Source organism: Phaseolus vulgaris, chromosome 4 (genome assembly GCF_000499845.2).
Source record: "Phaseolus vulgaris cultivar G19833 chromosome 4, P. vulgaris v2.0, whole genome shotgun sequence".
Taxonomy (NCBI): domain Eukaryota; kingdom Viridiplantae; phylum Streptophyta; class Magnoliopsida; order Fabales; family Fabaceae; genus Phaseolus; species Phaseolus vulgaris.
Genome location: NC_023756.2, coordinates 10,707,933 through 10,724,900, shown reverse-complemented (window position 1 = coordinate 10,724,900; position 16,968 = coordinate 10,707,933). Strand labels below are relative to the sequence as shown.

At 31.4% G+C, this 16,968-nt stretch overlaps 1 protein-coding gene across 1 annotated transcript; it reads left to right on the top strand.

The window, feature by feature from the left end:
* The first annotated feature begins 14,387 nt into the window (after positions 1-14,387).
* On the top strand, positions 14,388-15,676 carry LOC137836427 (ethylene-responsive transcription factor LEP). The gene has a single exon (XM_068645145.1). The coding sequence runs from the start codon at positions 14,551-14,553 to the stop codon at positions 15,394-15,396; it is 846 nt and encodes a 281-aa protein (XP_068501246.1). The 5' UTR covers positions 14,388-14,550; the 3' UTR covers positions 15,397-15,676.
* The last annotated feature ends 1,292 nt before the right edge of the window (positions 15,677-16,968 follow it).

Genomic DNA, 16,968 nt, shown 5'->3' with positions numbered 1-16,968 from the left:
GAAAAGAGATTTTTTCCTAAAATTGTCATTTCATTGTTACAATTGTTTATCCTGAAAATTGATTGCATTTATATCTTGCTACATTTGTAGTTGGAAGCATCATAGGTTTCTAATTTAATCTATTGTTGAGTGAATGAAGTTGTTTTGATAATTGAACCATGGTCTGGTTTATCTGGATTTATTTACTTCTCTTGAGGACAAGATAGATTATTTATTTTGTGACATTTCATGCAAAAAGATAGACGAGTGAGAAAGATTAATTTCAATCCCAATTATATCAATCAAATTCTCATAATCATTTATTCTGCTTTTTATTTAAATTACAAGCACATTTTATTCAAACAATATTTATATCTCTTGAATCAATTCATTGCACATATTTCAATATCTAATGAGTTTTACACATTAAAATTTTAAGAAAATTGTTCTTTGTGGGTTCTAACTCAGTACACTTCCTAATTAGGTCAACACTTCTTTGGATAAGTTTTTTCCATATTTTTCTTTTTCTCTTTCTTTATCTCCTTATCTATCCCTTTGCATGTCATCATGCCTAGATTTATAGGGGTAACACTCCCTCATATGTTGTCTCCTAGAATATGATGTGTTAGGATTATCTTTCCTAGAACCTTCTTTTGAGTTGTTATGCTACCCTAAAACATAGTTGAACTAACTCATCTAAATCCTTAAAAGGTATTAGTTCCCTCCATATCTCAGATTTCTAGGTTAAGGCCACTTTGAAATCTAGCAATTGTAACCTCGAACTTTTCCTTGACATTCGACCTCAACATGAGAAGTCCCATTTTCTTCCTATATTCCTCTACATATAGATCTCTCTGTCTAAGTATTTGGAGTTGATACATCAACTTCTTTCCATAGTAAGAGGGAACATGGTGTCTCCTAGGACATCTCTTTAGAAGGGTATTTTAGTAAAGACATCCACCAATATATTGCTTGTCCCTTAAAACTTAGTGTAACTAGGGATACCTATCTTCTTCTACATGGGAGCTATTAAAAATTTGCTCCAACTTCATCTCCCAATCTAAAAATTCATCTATGTTAACTTTTCCATAAAAGGAAGGAAGGTCGACCCTTTGTTCTCTAAAAAATATAATTTCCTCCCTCTACCCAAAAGTTTCCTCTTGTTCCCTATTTCTCCCTTGTACACTAGATGCATGATTATGATAACTCATTTTGGACTAAAAAGCAAAGATTTTCACAAAAACATTTGATTAAAAAATGAGGGATAAAGGTTTGGAAGTTTCTATCAAGGTCAAAGAGTCAAAAAATTTATGAGTTCACTCTGAGGAAAGAGTGGCGAGTCACTTGGATCACTTAAGTATCAATGTCTTTCCTAGCCAAAGATTCCTTAAATAGGCTTAACCAAATTTTTCTCAAAAGAAACTTCAAAAAACAATTTTTCTCTTAAATGTGGTATGTGCTAGACTTTTTAATAACCAAAAGAAGGTTATCTAACAAAATTGAGAGAAGTTTCCTAACTATCACATAGACTTAAAATAAAACAACACAAAAAATTAAGCAAGAGGGAAATAAAGAAAAACCAAGAAACTTATGAGAAAAATAAACTAGATGTGTCCTATATAAAAATGCAAGTAACACTTTGAGAATTTCACTATCTAAGGTGTGAAATTATTACAGTGTTCTTTTCTAGTGGGATTGCTCTTGAAGCCTTTTCCCAAACAAAGAAACAAAGCAAAGAAAAAATGAACACACAAGTTCCATGATACAAAGCAACAAATACAAGAATTCTTTTATGGTACTCACTTTGTCAAGTCTTCTTTCTTTCAGAGTTGTCTTGATTCTTCACTTGTAGCTCTCTCCAATTCATACCTTAATTTATGTCTTATTCATGAAACATCAAATAGGAATTTAGCATCACAAGAAGAATTTCACTCAAAGAGACAAACAAGTAAAACCAAGAAAAAATCAATTAAAATTACTAAACTCAAATTTGAATTAATATGACAAAATAAAGGAGTGTTTTGAACACACAAATCAACATATAAAGATGGAAAAACAATGAGCACACAAATTGCAAACTTAGGAATAGCACTATAATAGATTTCAAAAAACAAAAAATCACTAAGAATGGTTCTGGCAGCACCGATTCAAGAAATTATTTAAAATTTTCTAGATTAAATTTTTATCCCACATGTTTACCATGTATTTATAACACAATAGGTAATTTTCTAAAAAACTTTCAGCTTAAAATTCACACTGAATTAATCCCAATAAATTCAATACCGAGAGAAAATTAAACAGTTCCTTTAGGGTTTTTTTTTCAGCACTAACATCCTGGCTTTCATCATTTATCATTTTTTACCTACTTTGAATTTGAATGTGCCTTTTTAACTAGAGATAAAAACACATACTTGACTTATAAATCTCACACAATTTGAATGTGTATATATAGCTTGGAGTAATGTTTTTAGCCAGTACCAAAAAATCAGCAAACAACAAAGAGAACGAAACCTATTGAATTGAAACAAGATTATGATAACTCAAGACATAATGGAAACATAACTCTAAATTTTTTTTAATGGTCTGATAAAAAAAATAAGAGACTCAAATTCATAAAAGGAAAGTCATGCAAAGAGCCAAAACAAAACAGGTTACACAATACTTTGTGGTAGATCACAATCAAGAAACTAAAATGAAACAAAGTACTACTAGAAGTTTATGACATATATGGAATGAACATGACTTGGAAAACATGGAATGGATTATAAAATCTATTAAAGGATATGGATACAAACGTTATATAAAAATGTTAATATTAATTGTGTCTTGTCAAATTCATAGTTGTTTATCTTTATAAAGGTGAATAACTTTTATTTTGTCTTTGACTATTATGATTCTAGTATTTATTGATTGATTATTTCTTTCTTTTGTTAGACCTAGAATGAGTGTACAACTTGTATACATTCAGACTATTCATTCTGATTTCAATATAATAAAAGAGATATTCATTCTTATATCATTTGCCTTCCTTATACTCTTTTGTTCATCTTTCTTCTCTTTTGTTCATATCTGTTCTATTTTATAATATGGTATCAGAGCTCTGTTTGCTACATTTATATATGGGTGAAGTTGTTGATCCCTCACAAGATTTTTGTTCACCTTACCATGTTATTCATCAGATAATCCATCCTTGAATAGAGTTTGCTTTCTCGTTACACAACAAGAGAGACAATTTTTTTGGTAATCAATACAAGACAATGATTGCTACTAGCAAAGGAGGTTGTAAAGATAATGCTACGACCTATGGCATAGGTGGTGGATAAGGAAGAGTAAGCTATGGAAGAAGATATATTTACAAAATTTGCAGTCATTGTGGAAAGACAGGAAATACCATTGACACATGCTATAAAAATCATGGTTTTCCACCTCATTTCAAATTTAAAAATCAGAACCATGATCAGAGTCATCCAATTTTTCAAAATAAAAATTTTAATAATAATGGGCAAAATCATGAAGGTTCAAAGTCAGAAGTGGAGTCTCAACAAATTGGTTTTACTCCTGAACAGTATCAAACATTGTTAGGTCTTTTACAACAGGTAAAATCCAGTGACAATGTTTCTAGTCAAGTCTCTGTTATTCCTTCCAACATGACAATACAAATTGCTAATAACTTTATTTCTTCCTTTAGTTCTTGGATTATTGATAGTGGTGCTACTGATCACATTTGTTCATCCTTAACTTATTTCGCTTCATATCAACAAATTCATCCTATTTCTGTTAAATTACCAAATGGTAATCAAGTCATTGCCAATTATTCTGGAAGTTTTTTTCTCAATCAAGATCATGTCATAGACAATGTTTTATATATTCCTTGCTTCACCTTTAATCTTCTTTCAGTAACAAAATTGATTGATAAACTATCTTGTGTTCTTACCTTTGATTCTAATGGTTATCACATCCAAGACAAAAACTCCTTGAAAATAATTGGTTCTGCTAAGATGCAAGATAGACTTTATATACTCAGGATCCAATCTTACCAGAAACTTCAAATTAAATCCATCAAATCTACACACATCATCAATATTGTTAATGTGAGTGCTAGTGATCTAGAAACCCTTTGGAATTTTCGATTAGGTCATATTTCAAATAAATGTATTGATGTTATCAAGAATAAATTTCCTTTTGTTAAATATAACAAATCTTTTGTTTGTGATGTTTGTCATTTTGCAGAGCAAAAAAAACTTTCTTTTCCTATTAGTACATCTAAATCAAAAAAATGTTTTGATTTGATTTATGTAGATATTTGGGGACCATCTTCAATACCATCAATTCATGGTCATAAATATTTCTTAACCATAGTTGATGACTATTCGAGGTACACATGGATTTTTCCTTTAAAACAAAAATCTGAAGTTGTCAAGGTTTTGGAAAATTTTGTTGTTTTTGTTCAAACACAATTTGAGACAACAATAAAAATAATAAGAAGTGATAATGTGACTGAATTTTTCATGACTAATTTATTCGTCAATAAAGGAATAGTACATCAAACATCATATGTCAATACTCCACAACAAAATGGTATAGTTGAAAGGAAACATGGTTATTTATTAAATGTAGCAAGAGCTCTCGTGATACAATCTCATTTACCCAAAATTTATTGGTCATATTTTGTGTTACATGTTGCGTATATTATAAACATGCTTCCCACACCTGTTTTAAACTATTCTTCTCCTCATGAAATGCTATACAAAACTGAAGTAGATTTTACTGGATTAAAGGTGTTTGGTTCTTTATGTTATGCTAGTACTTTGTCAACCAATAAAAAAAAAATTTGATCCAAGGGCATCAAAATGTGTTTTTAGTGGTTTTAAAAAGGGGACAAAATGATATATTTTGTTGAATATTCAATCAAGAGAAATATTTCTGTCTAGGGATGTTGTCTTTTACGAACATGTTTTTCCATATGAAAGGGTTCAAGATACTAGCAATGAAACTAACAGTCCTGATATTTATGATCAAATTTTGTTTGCTGAAGATCAACTTGTATTGAGATGGCCATCACAAGCCATTCTTGAACCTTGTGATAATGAACCTTCTGATAATACACCTTGTGCTAATGTTGAAAATAATAGTGATAATAACTGTGAGTCACACATTGAGGTTTCAGAAGAAGTTTGTTCCCATATAGACCAAAACCTTAATGAAGATCATTAAATAGGACAGAATTCAGAATCAGATCCATCTGTCTGAATGAATACAAGAATAAAAAGACCACCTGAGTATTTAAAGGGTTATCATTGCAATGTTAATGTTTCCAATACATCTTCAAGAGTTAAATATCCTTTGAATTTTGTTTTGTCAATTTATCACCTTCTTACAAATCTTTTGTTATGCCTATTTCTTCACATGTTGAACCAAAAACTTATTCTGAAGCTGTGAAACATGACTGTTGGAGAAAAGCTATGCAATGTGAGATATCTGCTTTAGAGTCAAATCAAACTTGGGAGACTGCTCTTCTGCCTAAGGACAAAGCTGCCATAGGTTGCGAATGGGTATTCAAAATAAAATATAAGGTTGATGGGACAATTGAAAGGTATAAAGCAAGTTTAGTAGCAAAGGGATACACACAAACAGAAGGCATTGACTACATTGATACTTTCTCTCCAGTAGCAAAGATGACCACCATAAGGTTGCTTATTTCTCTAGCTTTTATCTATAATTGGGAATTAAAACAATTAGACATAAACAATGCCTTTTTACATGGAGATTTGAAAGAAGATGTATACATGGTTGCTCCTCCTGGATTGACTTCTACTCCACCAGGAAAAGTTTGTAAACTAAAAAAGGCTTTATATGACCTTAAGCAAGCCAACAGAGAGTGGTTTTCCAAACTGTCATCCTTTTTGCTTTCTATGGGATATAATCAATCTATGAATGATCATTCCATGTTCATTAATTCTTCTGAAGGATCTTTTACAACATTATTGGTGTATGTGGATGATATAATATTGGCAGGAAATGATAAAGAAGAGATTGCTCGAATTAAACAAGCCTTGAATCAGACATTCAAGATTAAGGATCTTGGGGATTTAAGATATTTTCTTGGTCTAGAAGTAGCAAGAAGTAAAGAAGGAATATTGGTGAATCAAATGAAATATGCATTGGAATTTTTAACAGATATAGGTCTTTTAGCCTGCAAACCTACATCCATTCCTATTGATAATCATGAAAAATTTCTTCTAGTGGATGTATTCCTTTCACAGATATTCAAGCCTACAGAAGATTAATTGGAAGACTTTTGTATCTCTCCAATACCCGACCTGACATAACATTTGTTGTGCAACAACTTTCTCAGTTTCTTGTTAAGCCTACAATTGTTCACTATACTGCAACGATTAGAATTCTCAGATATATTAAAGGAGCTCCAAGTCTTGGTTTATTTTTCTCTTCCAACACTTCTGCTCATCTAAAAGCCTTTTGTGACAGTGATTGGAGCACCTGCAGTGATTCAAAACAATCAGTGACTGGTTTTAGTGTGTATCTTGGGAATTCTCTCATATCCTGTAAATCAAAGAAGCAAGGCACAATATCAAAGAGTTCTTGTGAAGCTAAATACAGGGCAATGGTCACGGTTACATGTGAAATTCAATGGCTAACTTATCTTCTTCAAGATTTTAAAGTTTCTTTTGAGCAACCATCTCTTTTATACTGTGACAATGACTCAGCAAGATACATTGCAGCAAATCCAGTGTTTCACGAGCGTACGAAACATATAGAAATAGATTGTCACGTTGTTAGTGAAAAATTAAAGAAGGGTCTCATCCATTTACTTCTCATTTCCACCACAGAGCAACTGGCTGACATTTATACGAAAGCTTTAAGTCCTCAATCTTTCAAGAGTATTTGTTCCAAGTTGGCTCTCATCAATTTTTGCTCCCAGCTTGAGGGGGGATATTAAAGGATATGGATACAAATGTTATAGAAAAATATTAATATTAATTGTGTCTTCTCTAATTCTTAGTTGTTTCTCTTTATAGAGGTGAATAACCTTTATTTTGTCTTTGTTTGTTATGATTCTAGTATTTATTGATTGATTATTTCTTTCTTTTGTTAGACCTAGAATGAATGTACAACTTGTATATATTCAGACTATTTGTTCTGATTTCAATATAATAAAAGAGATATTCATTTTTATATCATTTGCCTTCCTTATACTCTTTTGTTCATCTTTGTTCTCTTTTGTTCATATTTGTTCTATTTTATAATAAACACAGCAGAAAAATATTGTAATGACCCAAAAAAAATGAATAAAGACTCAAGAAAAATTAAAAGTACACAAACCAAACAAAATAGACCTCCTAACACACATTTTTTTGGTCATTCAAGAATAACAAATTTGAACTGTTTAAAACTCAAGAACAAAACAACTAAATGGTAGAAATGAAGAAAAACCTCCTAAATACATGAAAACATGAAAACAATATGGAAATTGAAAGAAAAAAGAAGAAAACTTAATGATGCAATCCTAGCGTGCATTGCTTTGAGTCTTTTGTTTTGTATTTTGGGGTGCGGAATTTGGTGGGATTGAGTGGCTTTTTGGCATTAGTGGGAATCCTCTCCATTAAGGAGATGACATGTGGACCTTCAAGCCTTCCTTGTCATTCCATGCTTTCTATTAGCACTCTGGTAATTTATTTGTGCACCCTAGATGGTCTAGAGTTGCATTGGGTCCAAGGAGGCCCAATTGTAACTCTAGCTAGACTCTTTCTTTTTCCATTTACACCTACTGTAATTGGCCCAATACGTGGCCTATGAAAATTGGCCCAAAACATGGCCAAAGAAAATGACCCAAATACAAGCCCAAAATAAAGCCTATACTACTCTATACAATGTTTATAAAACTAGATAAAAAAAAAAGGAGGAGCAAACAACAATTAATTTTCCCTGAGATGAGAGTCTTCTGAGCTCCTCTTTCTGCTTCATATCTTCTTAGCCAAATTTTTTTAGGCTTGATGGTTTTCATCATTCCCTTCCTCTTGAAAAGGATTTGTCCTCATACCTGAATGATGTTCCATGACAACAACCTCTGTTTATTTGTTATTTTCCTCTTGGATCAAATGTCATTCTATAATAGACATCAAACAAATATGAGATAATTTTCTTTATTAAAATAAAATTAAAAGAAAAGAAAATAGAACATAAATAAGGCCTTTTATTTTTATAAATTTATTGAAAGAAAAACATAAAGCCTTTTTCAAAAAAAAAATGTTCACTTTGTGTTGTTTATTGCCCAGGCTAGGCAACAACATCACAAAGTGTTAATAAGGATGAGCATTATATAATTGAAAAAAGGAGTTAAAATTATTGCAATCCCCCTTTAAGGACTCTATCTCAACCATGCTTATGGGGGTATCATAAAAGACTCTTCTTCTTTGTTGGTTTCCTCTTCTTCTTCCTTTTCAATCAAATATTCATCTGTATTTTTTATGGAGGAACAATTTATATCTGTATCTGGTTTAGCTCCAAACACAAATTTTTATTCAAGCACATCCTCACAAGGTTTTATAATTGAAAGGAAAATTTTATCAATATCTGGTTCAGCTTCAGAAAAATACTTTTCTATTTTTCTTTCCCTTTCATCCTCTTGTGACCCTTCATACTTAGATTTGGAGTGGTAACCCTCCCTCTTAAACTCTTTCCTGGAATATGATGTATTAAGATAGTCTTCTCTAGAGGTAGTCCTTCTTGTAATTCGTTGTTTTATCCTAACACATTGTTAAACTATTTCATTCAAATCTTTAAATTAATTAAAGGGAAAAAGTTTAACCATATCTCAAATTTCAAGGTTTAGACCACTTTTGAATCTATCAATGGTTTTTCTAGGCTCTTCTCTTATTCTTGCCCTCAACATAAGTAACTCCATTTTTTGTCTGATTTTTTGTCTATATTCTTCTATAGTTTTATCTCTTTGTTGAAGTTTGTGGAGCTGATACAAAAACTCTCTCTCAAATTGCTCATAAAATTCAGGATTTCTTCTACGCATTTGCCTTTCTTCATCACACCTTTTTCCCATGTTTTGATTGAAAACTAATTGTCCAAACATTTCTCTCATCTCATTCATTTTTTTATTTGTATATTCAATATATTTTTCTAATTTTGTTCTCAATAACCTAGCCTCTTCTTTCCACCCACAGTCATCTTTTGTGTTCTTATTACTATCTTGAACACTAGATGCATGATTATGATCACTCGTTTTGAAATTAAAAAGAAATGATTTTCACAAAAAAAAATTATTTCAAATGAGTGATAAAGTATTTTCAAAAATAGGTTTTAGAGTTTGTGAAGTTTCAACCAATGTCAACAAGTCAAACTGTCTCCAAGTTCATTCCCAAGAAAGAGAGGTGAGTCACTAGGACTACTTAAATACCAAGTCTTCTCTTAGCCAGAGCTTACCTCAAATAGCCTTAACAAACTTTTTCCTCAAAAGAAACTTCAAAAACAAATTTTCCCTAAATCTAATGTATGTAAGGCGTCCTAGTGATCGAAGGAAGATCAACTACAAACGGAGAGAAATCACCTAGGTATCACGGAGACTTAGGAAAATAAAGGAAAGCAAGAAATTAAACAAGAAGGACTTAAAGGTAAAGAATATAAAGAAGGAAAGACGAAAAAGTAAACTAGATGTGTCCTATGTGAAAGTGCAAGTGACACTTGGAGCCCCTTGACACACTTTCATTACTAATGTACGAATTTAGCTATTACAATGTTTTTAATGGGATTGCTTTGAAATCATTTTCCCCACCAACTAAAATAAGAAAGGTAAGAAAAGCAAAAAAATTAAACTTGTACAGAAAGGTTTTGTGATACAAAGCTAAAAAAAACAAAAAAAAAAATATGAATTTCTTTTCTTCAAGTTGTCAATTCTTCCTTCTCTTTATATGAACTTGATAATTGTCTTTTGTTCTTGCATATTGACTTGCTCGCCGGTTGACTCTGATGACAAGCTCTAGTTTTTAAATGGGTAGTAAAAACGAAGGTCTCTTTAAGAAGTTCCTTTTTGCCAAAGGGTACGTAGAATTATAATCCATCTTCGAAGATAACTAAAGCATAAACAAAGATAGAATACAAATACAAACACAGTTCAGGGCAAGGCTCATGCAAAAGGCATCGAATCGATGTAAATTAAAGTGCATTTCTCAAGCCAAAATCAATAAAGTAAATGATAACCACCTAGCAGAATTAAGTGGATAAAATGTACTTGGGTCTTCGGTGAGAGATGGTAGTGTGAGGTGGCGCGAGGAAGGAAGGAAGGATTTTTACTAAGCTTAGAGAAAGAGCAAAGGTGAAAGTGATGGGTTTAAAGAGAAAAAAAATTATTTATTTGAAAAACGGGGAAGGCAAAATGGTAGGATTTCCCCACCGTTGATTTACGTGCCACGTGTACGCTCCGTATTTAGTAGGGTGAGATGTCTTTTCAGGAGACACTTCGATAACCGTGTCCCAGATACCCCTTATGAGAAACGTCATGTCAGTCGCCGGTATAAGAGAGCCTATTCGCCTTGTCAACCTCGGCTTGAGCCTTGGGGGTTGTGCACTGGTCGGACGTGCTCGAGTCCTCAACCCAAGCACTTGAGTGTAATAGATCGGTTAAACATGCCCATTTAGGAGATACCTAGCTCGACCTAGGGTGAATAACAGGCTCGATGACGAGTCATGAGGTCGGCCCAGATAATTGACAGTCCATATTAGAAAGATAATTAAAAGCAAAACCACATGATGAATAGTTGAATTAGTTAAGCGTATATATATTTTCGATGTAAATAAAAGTTGTTAGAAATAATGTTGCATGTACTCGCAAAAATAAAGGTATACATTAATTGAATATTCTTGCTTTATAAAACGGTTGAAGAAAACTCTGAAAAACTATAAAATGGGCTTGAGACCCTAAGCAAAGATAAGTTGAAATCTAGAGAGACTACACTCATACAGTTATTTTATATTCATGTTCTGATATTTATATGTTCTCACTGACTTGATCGTCATAGTGTAATCAATCGATAGAACTCCTCTCACTATGAATCATTAGTATCCCAAAACAACCGTGAATCATTAGTATCCCAAAACAACCGCATAAAAAAAGAAAAGTCAGCCCAAACTCCACTACCAAGGTTCAACCCTAGACAGTCGATGAGAAAAAAATTATTTCCTAAAAATTCAGTCTTTCTTTAATTATATAATAAAAAAATATTTTATAAAAATTCAATAATTATTCAATTATATATATTAAAAATTATTTTATAAGTCATTCTTTAATTATATATAATAATAAAATATTTTATAAAAACTTATTCAGTTAAAAGAATATTCTAAAAAAAACTTATTTTTCTTTAATTATATATATAAAAACTTAAAAGCGCACAAATAAGATTTCTCTGATTTTCTATTTTTTTAAATTTCTTTTTTAATTTTACAGATTTTTTTTTTAAATTAAAAGCATATTTTATATAACGAAAATCGTTTATGAGATATACGAGTTTTCTTTTTGCAATTTCTTTAATTATACAAACTCTTATAATTTTAAATTGAAAACGTATATTTCATATATTATATACAATTTTAAATTAAAATCGTATATAAAATATACGAGTTTTTTTTCTTCTGAAATCGTAAACTAGATTGGCGATTTTGCTTTGATTACAATCTATCCATTTTCAGAAAAAAAAAATGTTTGTCCAGTTCAAGAATTTGATTTTAAAATTACCCTACATTAGGAAAAATACCAAAAAAATGTTCATGGCAAAAAGTAGCAAAGTAATTTGTAATGATATATCTTCATCTCATTAAAACTTTTGGATAAAATATATATATATATATATATATATATATATATATTTATTTTAATTTGAAAATAATGTCATACTATTTTTATATAAATTTATTCATAATTCATATATTCTAAATTTTCTTCTCAATTCTAAAAAGGAAAGCTTGTATTCAATCTATAGGCATGGAATGTTGTTAGTGATATGGGACAGTCAAAGTTGCACTACCTGGTTTTGCAATAAGTTGTCCCTAATTAAAAATTGCCTAGTCATTGTTTTCCTCAAAAAGGTATGCCTATGTGTCTTTCTCACATGCTCCCCAACATGTCTTCCTTTGATTTGGTTTTCCTTCTATTTGTTAACGTAACGAATAAAATAGGATATACATGCATGCTATCTGTGTGAAACAGTGTAAAACTATCAAAGAAAATTTACCAATATTAAATATGAGCACTTGAAAAGTTAACTATTTGGTGTTTGATAAAAAGAAGGGAAGACTGTGGAACTTATCATTGAGTTTATGACTCAAAATGGTTGCACATGGGTTCAGCAATCATATTCCTTAAACACCCTATTATTATATGTAAATATAAAAAATATGACATATAAGTTAGAATCGGATAATAATATAATAATCCACTTGAATTTCATTCATCTTCTCTTACACCATTCCAATTATAGGCCACCGTCAATAACCTTATTCTATTATTTCTAGGGTTAAAGCAAGGCTTTATATATTGGAATATATAAATCATATATGTAGTTCATATACCAAGATAAGAAAAGGAGGTTCAGATGAAAAAATATTGTTAATTAATACAACAAATTATTTTGTGACTGACTACACTAGATAAAACAAGAAAAGGTGAAATAAAATGTCATATATGTGATGGAGTTTGATATTATAAGGAATTGCACTGGAAAAAAATAAGTTTATTGCACTAATGATGACAAGTTTTTAACAGATGACGTTAATTTTTTAAGTAAATATTCCATTATGATTGGGTTAAAAGTTGTCAGTTTATAATATATAATTAAAAATTATAACCGACACCTAAATGCCCATAATAAAAGAACAAGTTAAAGGTGTGCCATAAATAACTTACGGAAAAATAGAAATAATTAGATATTCATAATATTTTTTTATCGTTATTACTATTATAGCAGTATATTCTTTAAACAAGATAATTTGAGTTTGGGGTATGTTAATAAAACTCAATATCATTATAAGAAAAATTAAGAATAATTCATTTTGGGCAAGTTATATATGTACAAGTCAATTCATATTTTTTTAAGGATAATTGGATATTTATAGATTTATATTTTGAATTGATATGAGACCGGTTTCAACTAATTTTTGGTGGTCTGTGAATATTTAGTTTCTTTTTATAAATGTTGAAGTATACTTCAAATACTCTAATTATTTTAATTATTTAGTGCTGATAAAAAGATTATAAGAAAACTTAAAACCCTAATTACAGTGAAATAACAAGTTCAATGAATTCCACTAAAACAAAAGATGGGCTTATGTTCTTTTCATAATATGAAATCATTTTAGCAGGAGGGCAAAGCATGTTTCCTAAGCATGCAGCCAAATGTCGAATGAGTAGATATTGATGAAAGCTCCCACATAACTACTAATGATAAACCTAAGTAGTTTATTCCAAAAGCTCTTAGCTTCGATGCACTTCTAATGGGACCTTAAAAATCATCAAAAGGGAAACAAAATTCCTTCCACCTGCAATGATAATTAGAACTATGCTGATGTGCAACTCATAAGACCTTTTCTTCTTCCCCTTGGTTGAGATGAAGAGGAAATTAATTAGGAAAAGTACAAATAAAATTCTATAGCGACTCCAAGCATATATCATATTAGATTGTATGAGGACTTTGGACATTCTCTAATATGATTAGTCCCTTGTTCATGTTCAATCTCCTGATTTGATAGAAAGGTCACATGCAACAACTTTGGACTATCCGAAGGGTTATTCGAGTACATGGATACAATATATACAATATACTAAACTAAACACAACTTTGGCCAAAATCAAAACAAAGAACAACTAATTTAATTGGGGAATAATCATGGAATGGGGTATCTATGAGAACATGCTCATCATGGGGCATTTAGATTTCTAATTATATCACCCACTAATCATATAATTCTCTTCAATTAATCCCTCATCCTCCTCCCATCATTTGAAACTCATTTGTAACAGAGTTTTGTGGTTGTGCCTAAATAATGGATTTTGATGATTATCAAAAAAGAAAGAAAGATGGATTTTGTTGCCCTTAATTAATTTTCCACCCTTTCATTACTAGCCTACATATGATTGATTAGATTGCTTAGATCAAGAGTGACACAAGATAACTTTAAATCCACCATAGAAGAGCTTTAACAAGTATATGGATAAAGCTCCCAAAGAAAAAAAAATTAAAGAGGGCACGTGTTGGCATGCTTGGGACTTATTCATATAAGAAAAGAAGGGCATAGATGTAAAATACAATAATGTTATGGGGAGAGCGAGGGTTTTGGAGAGACATAACCTTCCTTATTTAAACCATGTTCTACCTGGTTGATTTCCCCACACCAAAACAAAAACTGAAGAAACTTGAAGAGTCATTACAAACTATAACCAACCTTGCATGCCAAGTTCCAACTTCATTCATCTCCATTGTTAAATTTCCCTTCATTCTTCATTCTTCACTGCAACAAATTGTTCACTTCATTCACGTCAAAAACTTGAGCATGAGTTCCTACAAGTCATCGCCATCGTCCTCCAAGACCAAAAAGAAGCAAACCACAACACAAGACCATCAGCAACATGAAACGGTTTGGGGAGGGAGGTACCTTGGTGTGAGAAGGAGGCCATGGGGAAGGTATGCGGCGGAAATTCGCGACCCTTCCACCAAGGAGAGGCATTGGTTGGGCACGTTTGATACAGCAGAAGAAGCTGCTCTGGCTTACGACAGAGCGGCGCGTTCCATGCGCGGATCACGTGCCCGAACCAATTTCGTTTATCCGGATACTCCGGCGGGTTCCTCCGTCACCACCATCCTCTCCCCTGATGAACAAACTCAAACCCAAATTCAAATCCATCAGGTCCAAGAAGACCTCTCGTCTTTGCTAAACCCGAACCTGTTTTCACAACCTGACCCAAACCCACCGTTTTCCTTGGGCGGATACTCGGGTGTTACGAACACTCCCACGTTTTCTTCCACCGAAGTTGTTTCATCCGGTGGCTATAACTATAATTATGGTTACACCGAAGGAGGAAGCAACGTGGAAGATTCACATTCACATTCACATTTTAATCTCTTTGATGACGGTGAAACGCAGCTTCCACCGTTGCCACCGGATATCACAAGCTCCATGGCCTATGAAACGGGCCATGGGTTTTATGGAGACGGTGTTGGGTTTTCGGATCCAAGTTTTGGTTTGACTGATACCGGATCGGGTTACCCGTTTCCGGGGTTTGAATCGGGTGATTACGTGGTGCATAGTCCTCTTTTTAGTGCAATGCCACCAGTGTCAGATAACGTGGCAATGGAGGGTTTTGATCTGGGAAACTCTTCTTATTTCTTCCGAAATTAGACGAAGAGTTATTCAATAAAGGGAATCTGCATAGCGAATTTGGAATTCGCATGTTGCAAATTCGTGGTTTGTGTGTTTTTTGTGGGAGTGTGACTTTGTTTGCAGTTAGTAAGTTATGTGTAAAGTACATATTGCGGTGAGTCTGTTATGTGTTATGAGGAAAGGGGCATGCTTGGATGTGTACTTGGGCTTTGGGGGAGTAGAGGCTTGTAAAGGGCCCTCTCTTACTGGGCTTTTAGTCTGTTATGTTTATTTTATTTTCGTAACAATTTGGATTATTTGCGATCTCGCCTCACTTGTTTTTTAAAAAATTTCAAGCCAAATTCTCAATCCACCTTCATACATAATTCATGATCTACTTTGTATATAAATTGTAAAAAGTCAGTTTTAATTCTTTTTAAAATTTAAATAGCTAAAAATAAAGTATTACTTTTTTAAATAACTTCTGCTATATCATGTATTCTTATATTTCTCTTTCAGCACCATTTTCATTCTTTTCTGACCACATTCTTCGAGAGATGAATGAGCATGTCTGCGAGAGTTGATGAGAAGATTTATTATATTTAACTTTTTTTCGAGTATGAAGATAAATTTTTTTAACTCAATTTTTACATATTTTTAGTTTTTTTTTAATTCTTTTTAGTTTTGTGACTTAAAAAAACAAGTTAAACGAACAAAAACACAACTATCATCAATAAAAACATAAAAAAATTGATCTCAACCACCAGCACCATAAATAATTATCACTACTTAAAAATGAAAAAAAGACATTGTACTCAAAATAATATTAATATTGTTAGAATTAAAAAAAAAAAGTAAGGAAATAAAGGAGAAAGGTATAGAAAATTTGTCAATTTTCAATTATGTTTAAGAAATTATGCATAATATCTGTTAGAAAATCGGAGTGAAACTTTAATTAGGAATTTTCTTTTCAACTACATTTTTTTCCATCTACAATATAGTATATATAAAATATAAATCTATAAATCACAAGTATTTCTTTTAATATATATATATATATATATATATTTATATATATATATATATTTAGTAAATAAATTCTCCAAAAAATTGTACTTTATCCACATTGATCTAATATTGTTGATGGTCGAACCAAACATGAGTTCGAGAAAGAAGAACAAAGAACAGAAAAGAGATAATTTACAAAATTTTATTAAAATACGGTGGAACTAATAACCTGAGTAGTGCCCAAACCTCGAACTTATAATGTTACTAAATTATTAAAAAAATAATAAATAACAAAACATATGTACATTATATATAAACTTTATCACAAACATCAAACCAAAAGAAAAACAATTGCATTATCATAAGAATTATCAGCAAATAATTATTCTAGGAAAAGAAACAACAATTTAACGCAAATAAAAACAAATGATCACATTGAAATATTTAAAGAACATCAATTATCATTATAGATATATATTGTTTAAATTATTAATTATATATTTCAACTTGTATTTGAAATAAAATAAATCTTGCAAGATTTCATTCATAGATTTATTTGTTTAAATTTAAATTGAAAAGAAGACACGCAATGAAGAGTTGTTC

Excerpts from the sequence above, each read along its gene's own strand:
- LOC137836427 (XM_068645145.1), top strand. The coding sequence starts at position 14,551 with ATGAGTTCCTACAAGTCATCGCCATCGTCCTCCAAGACCAAAAAGAAG.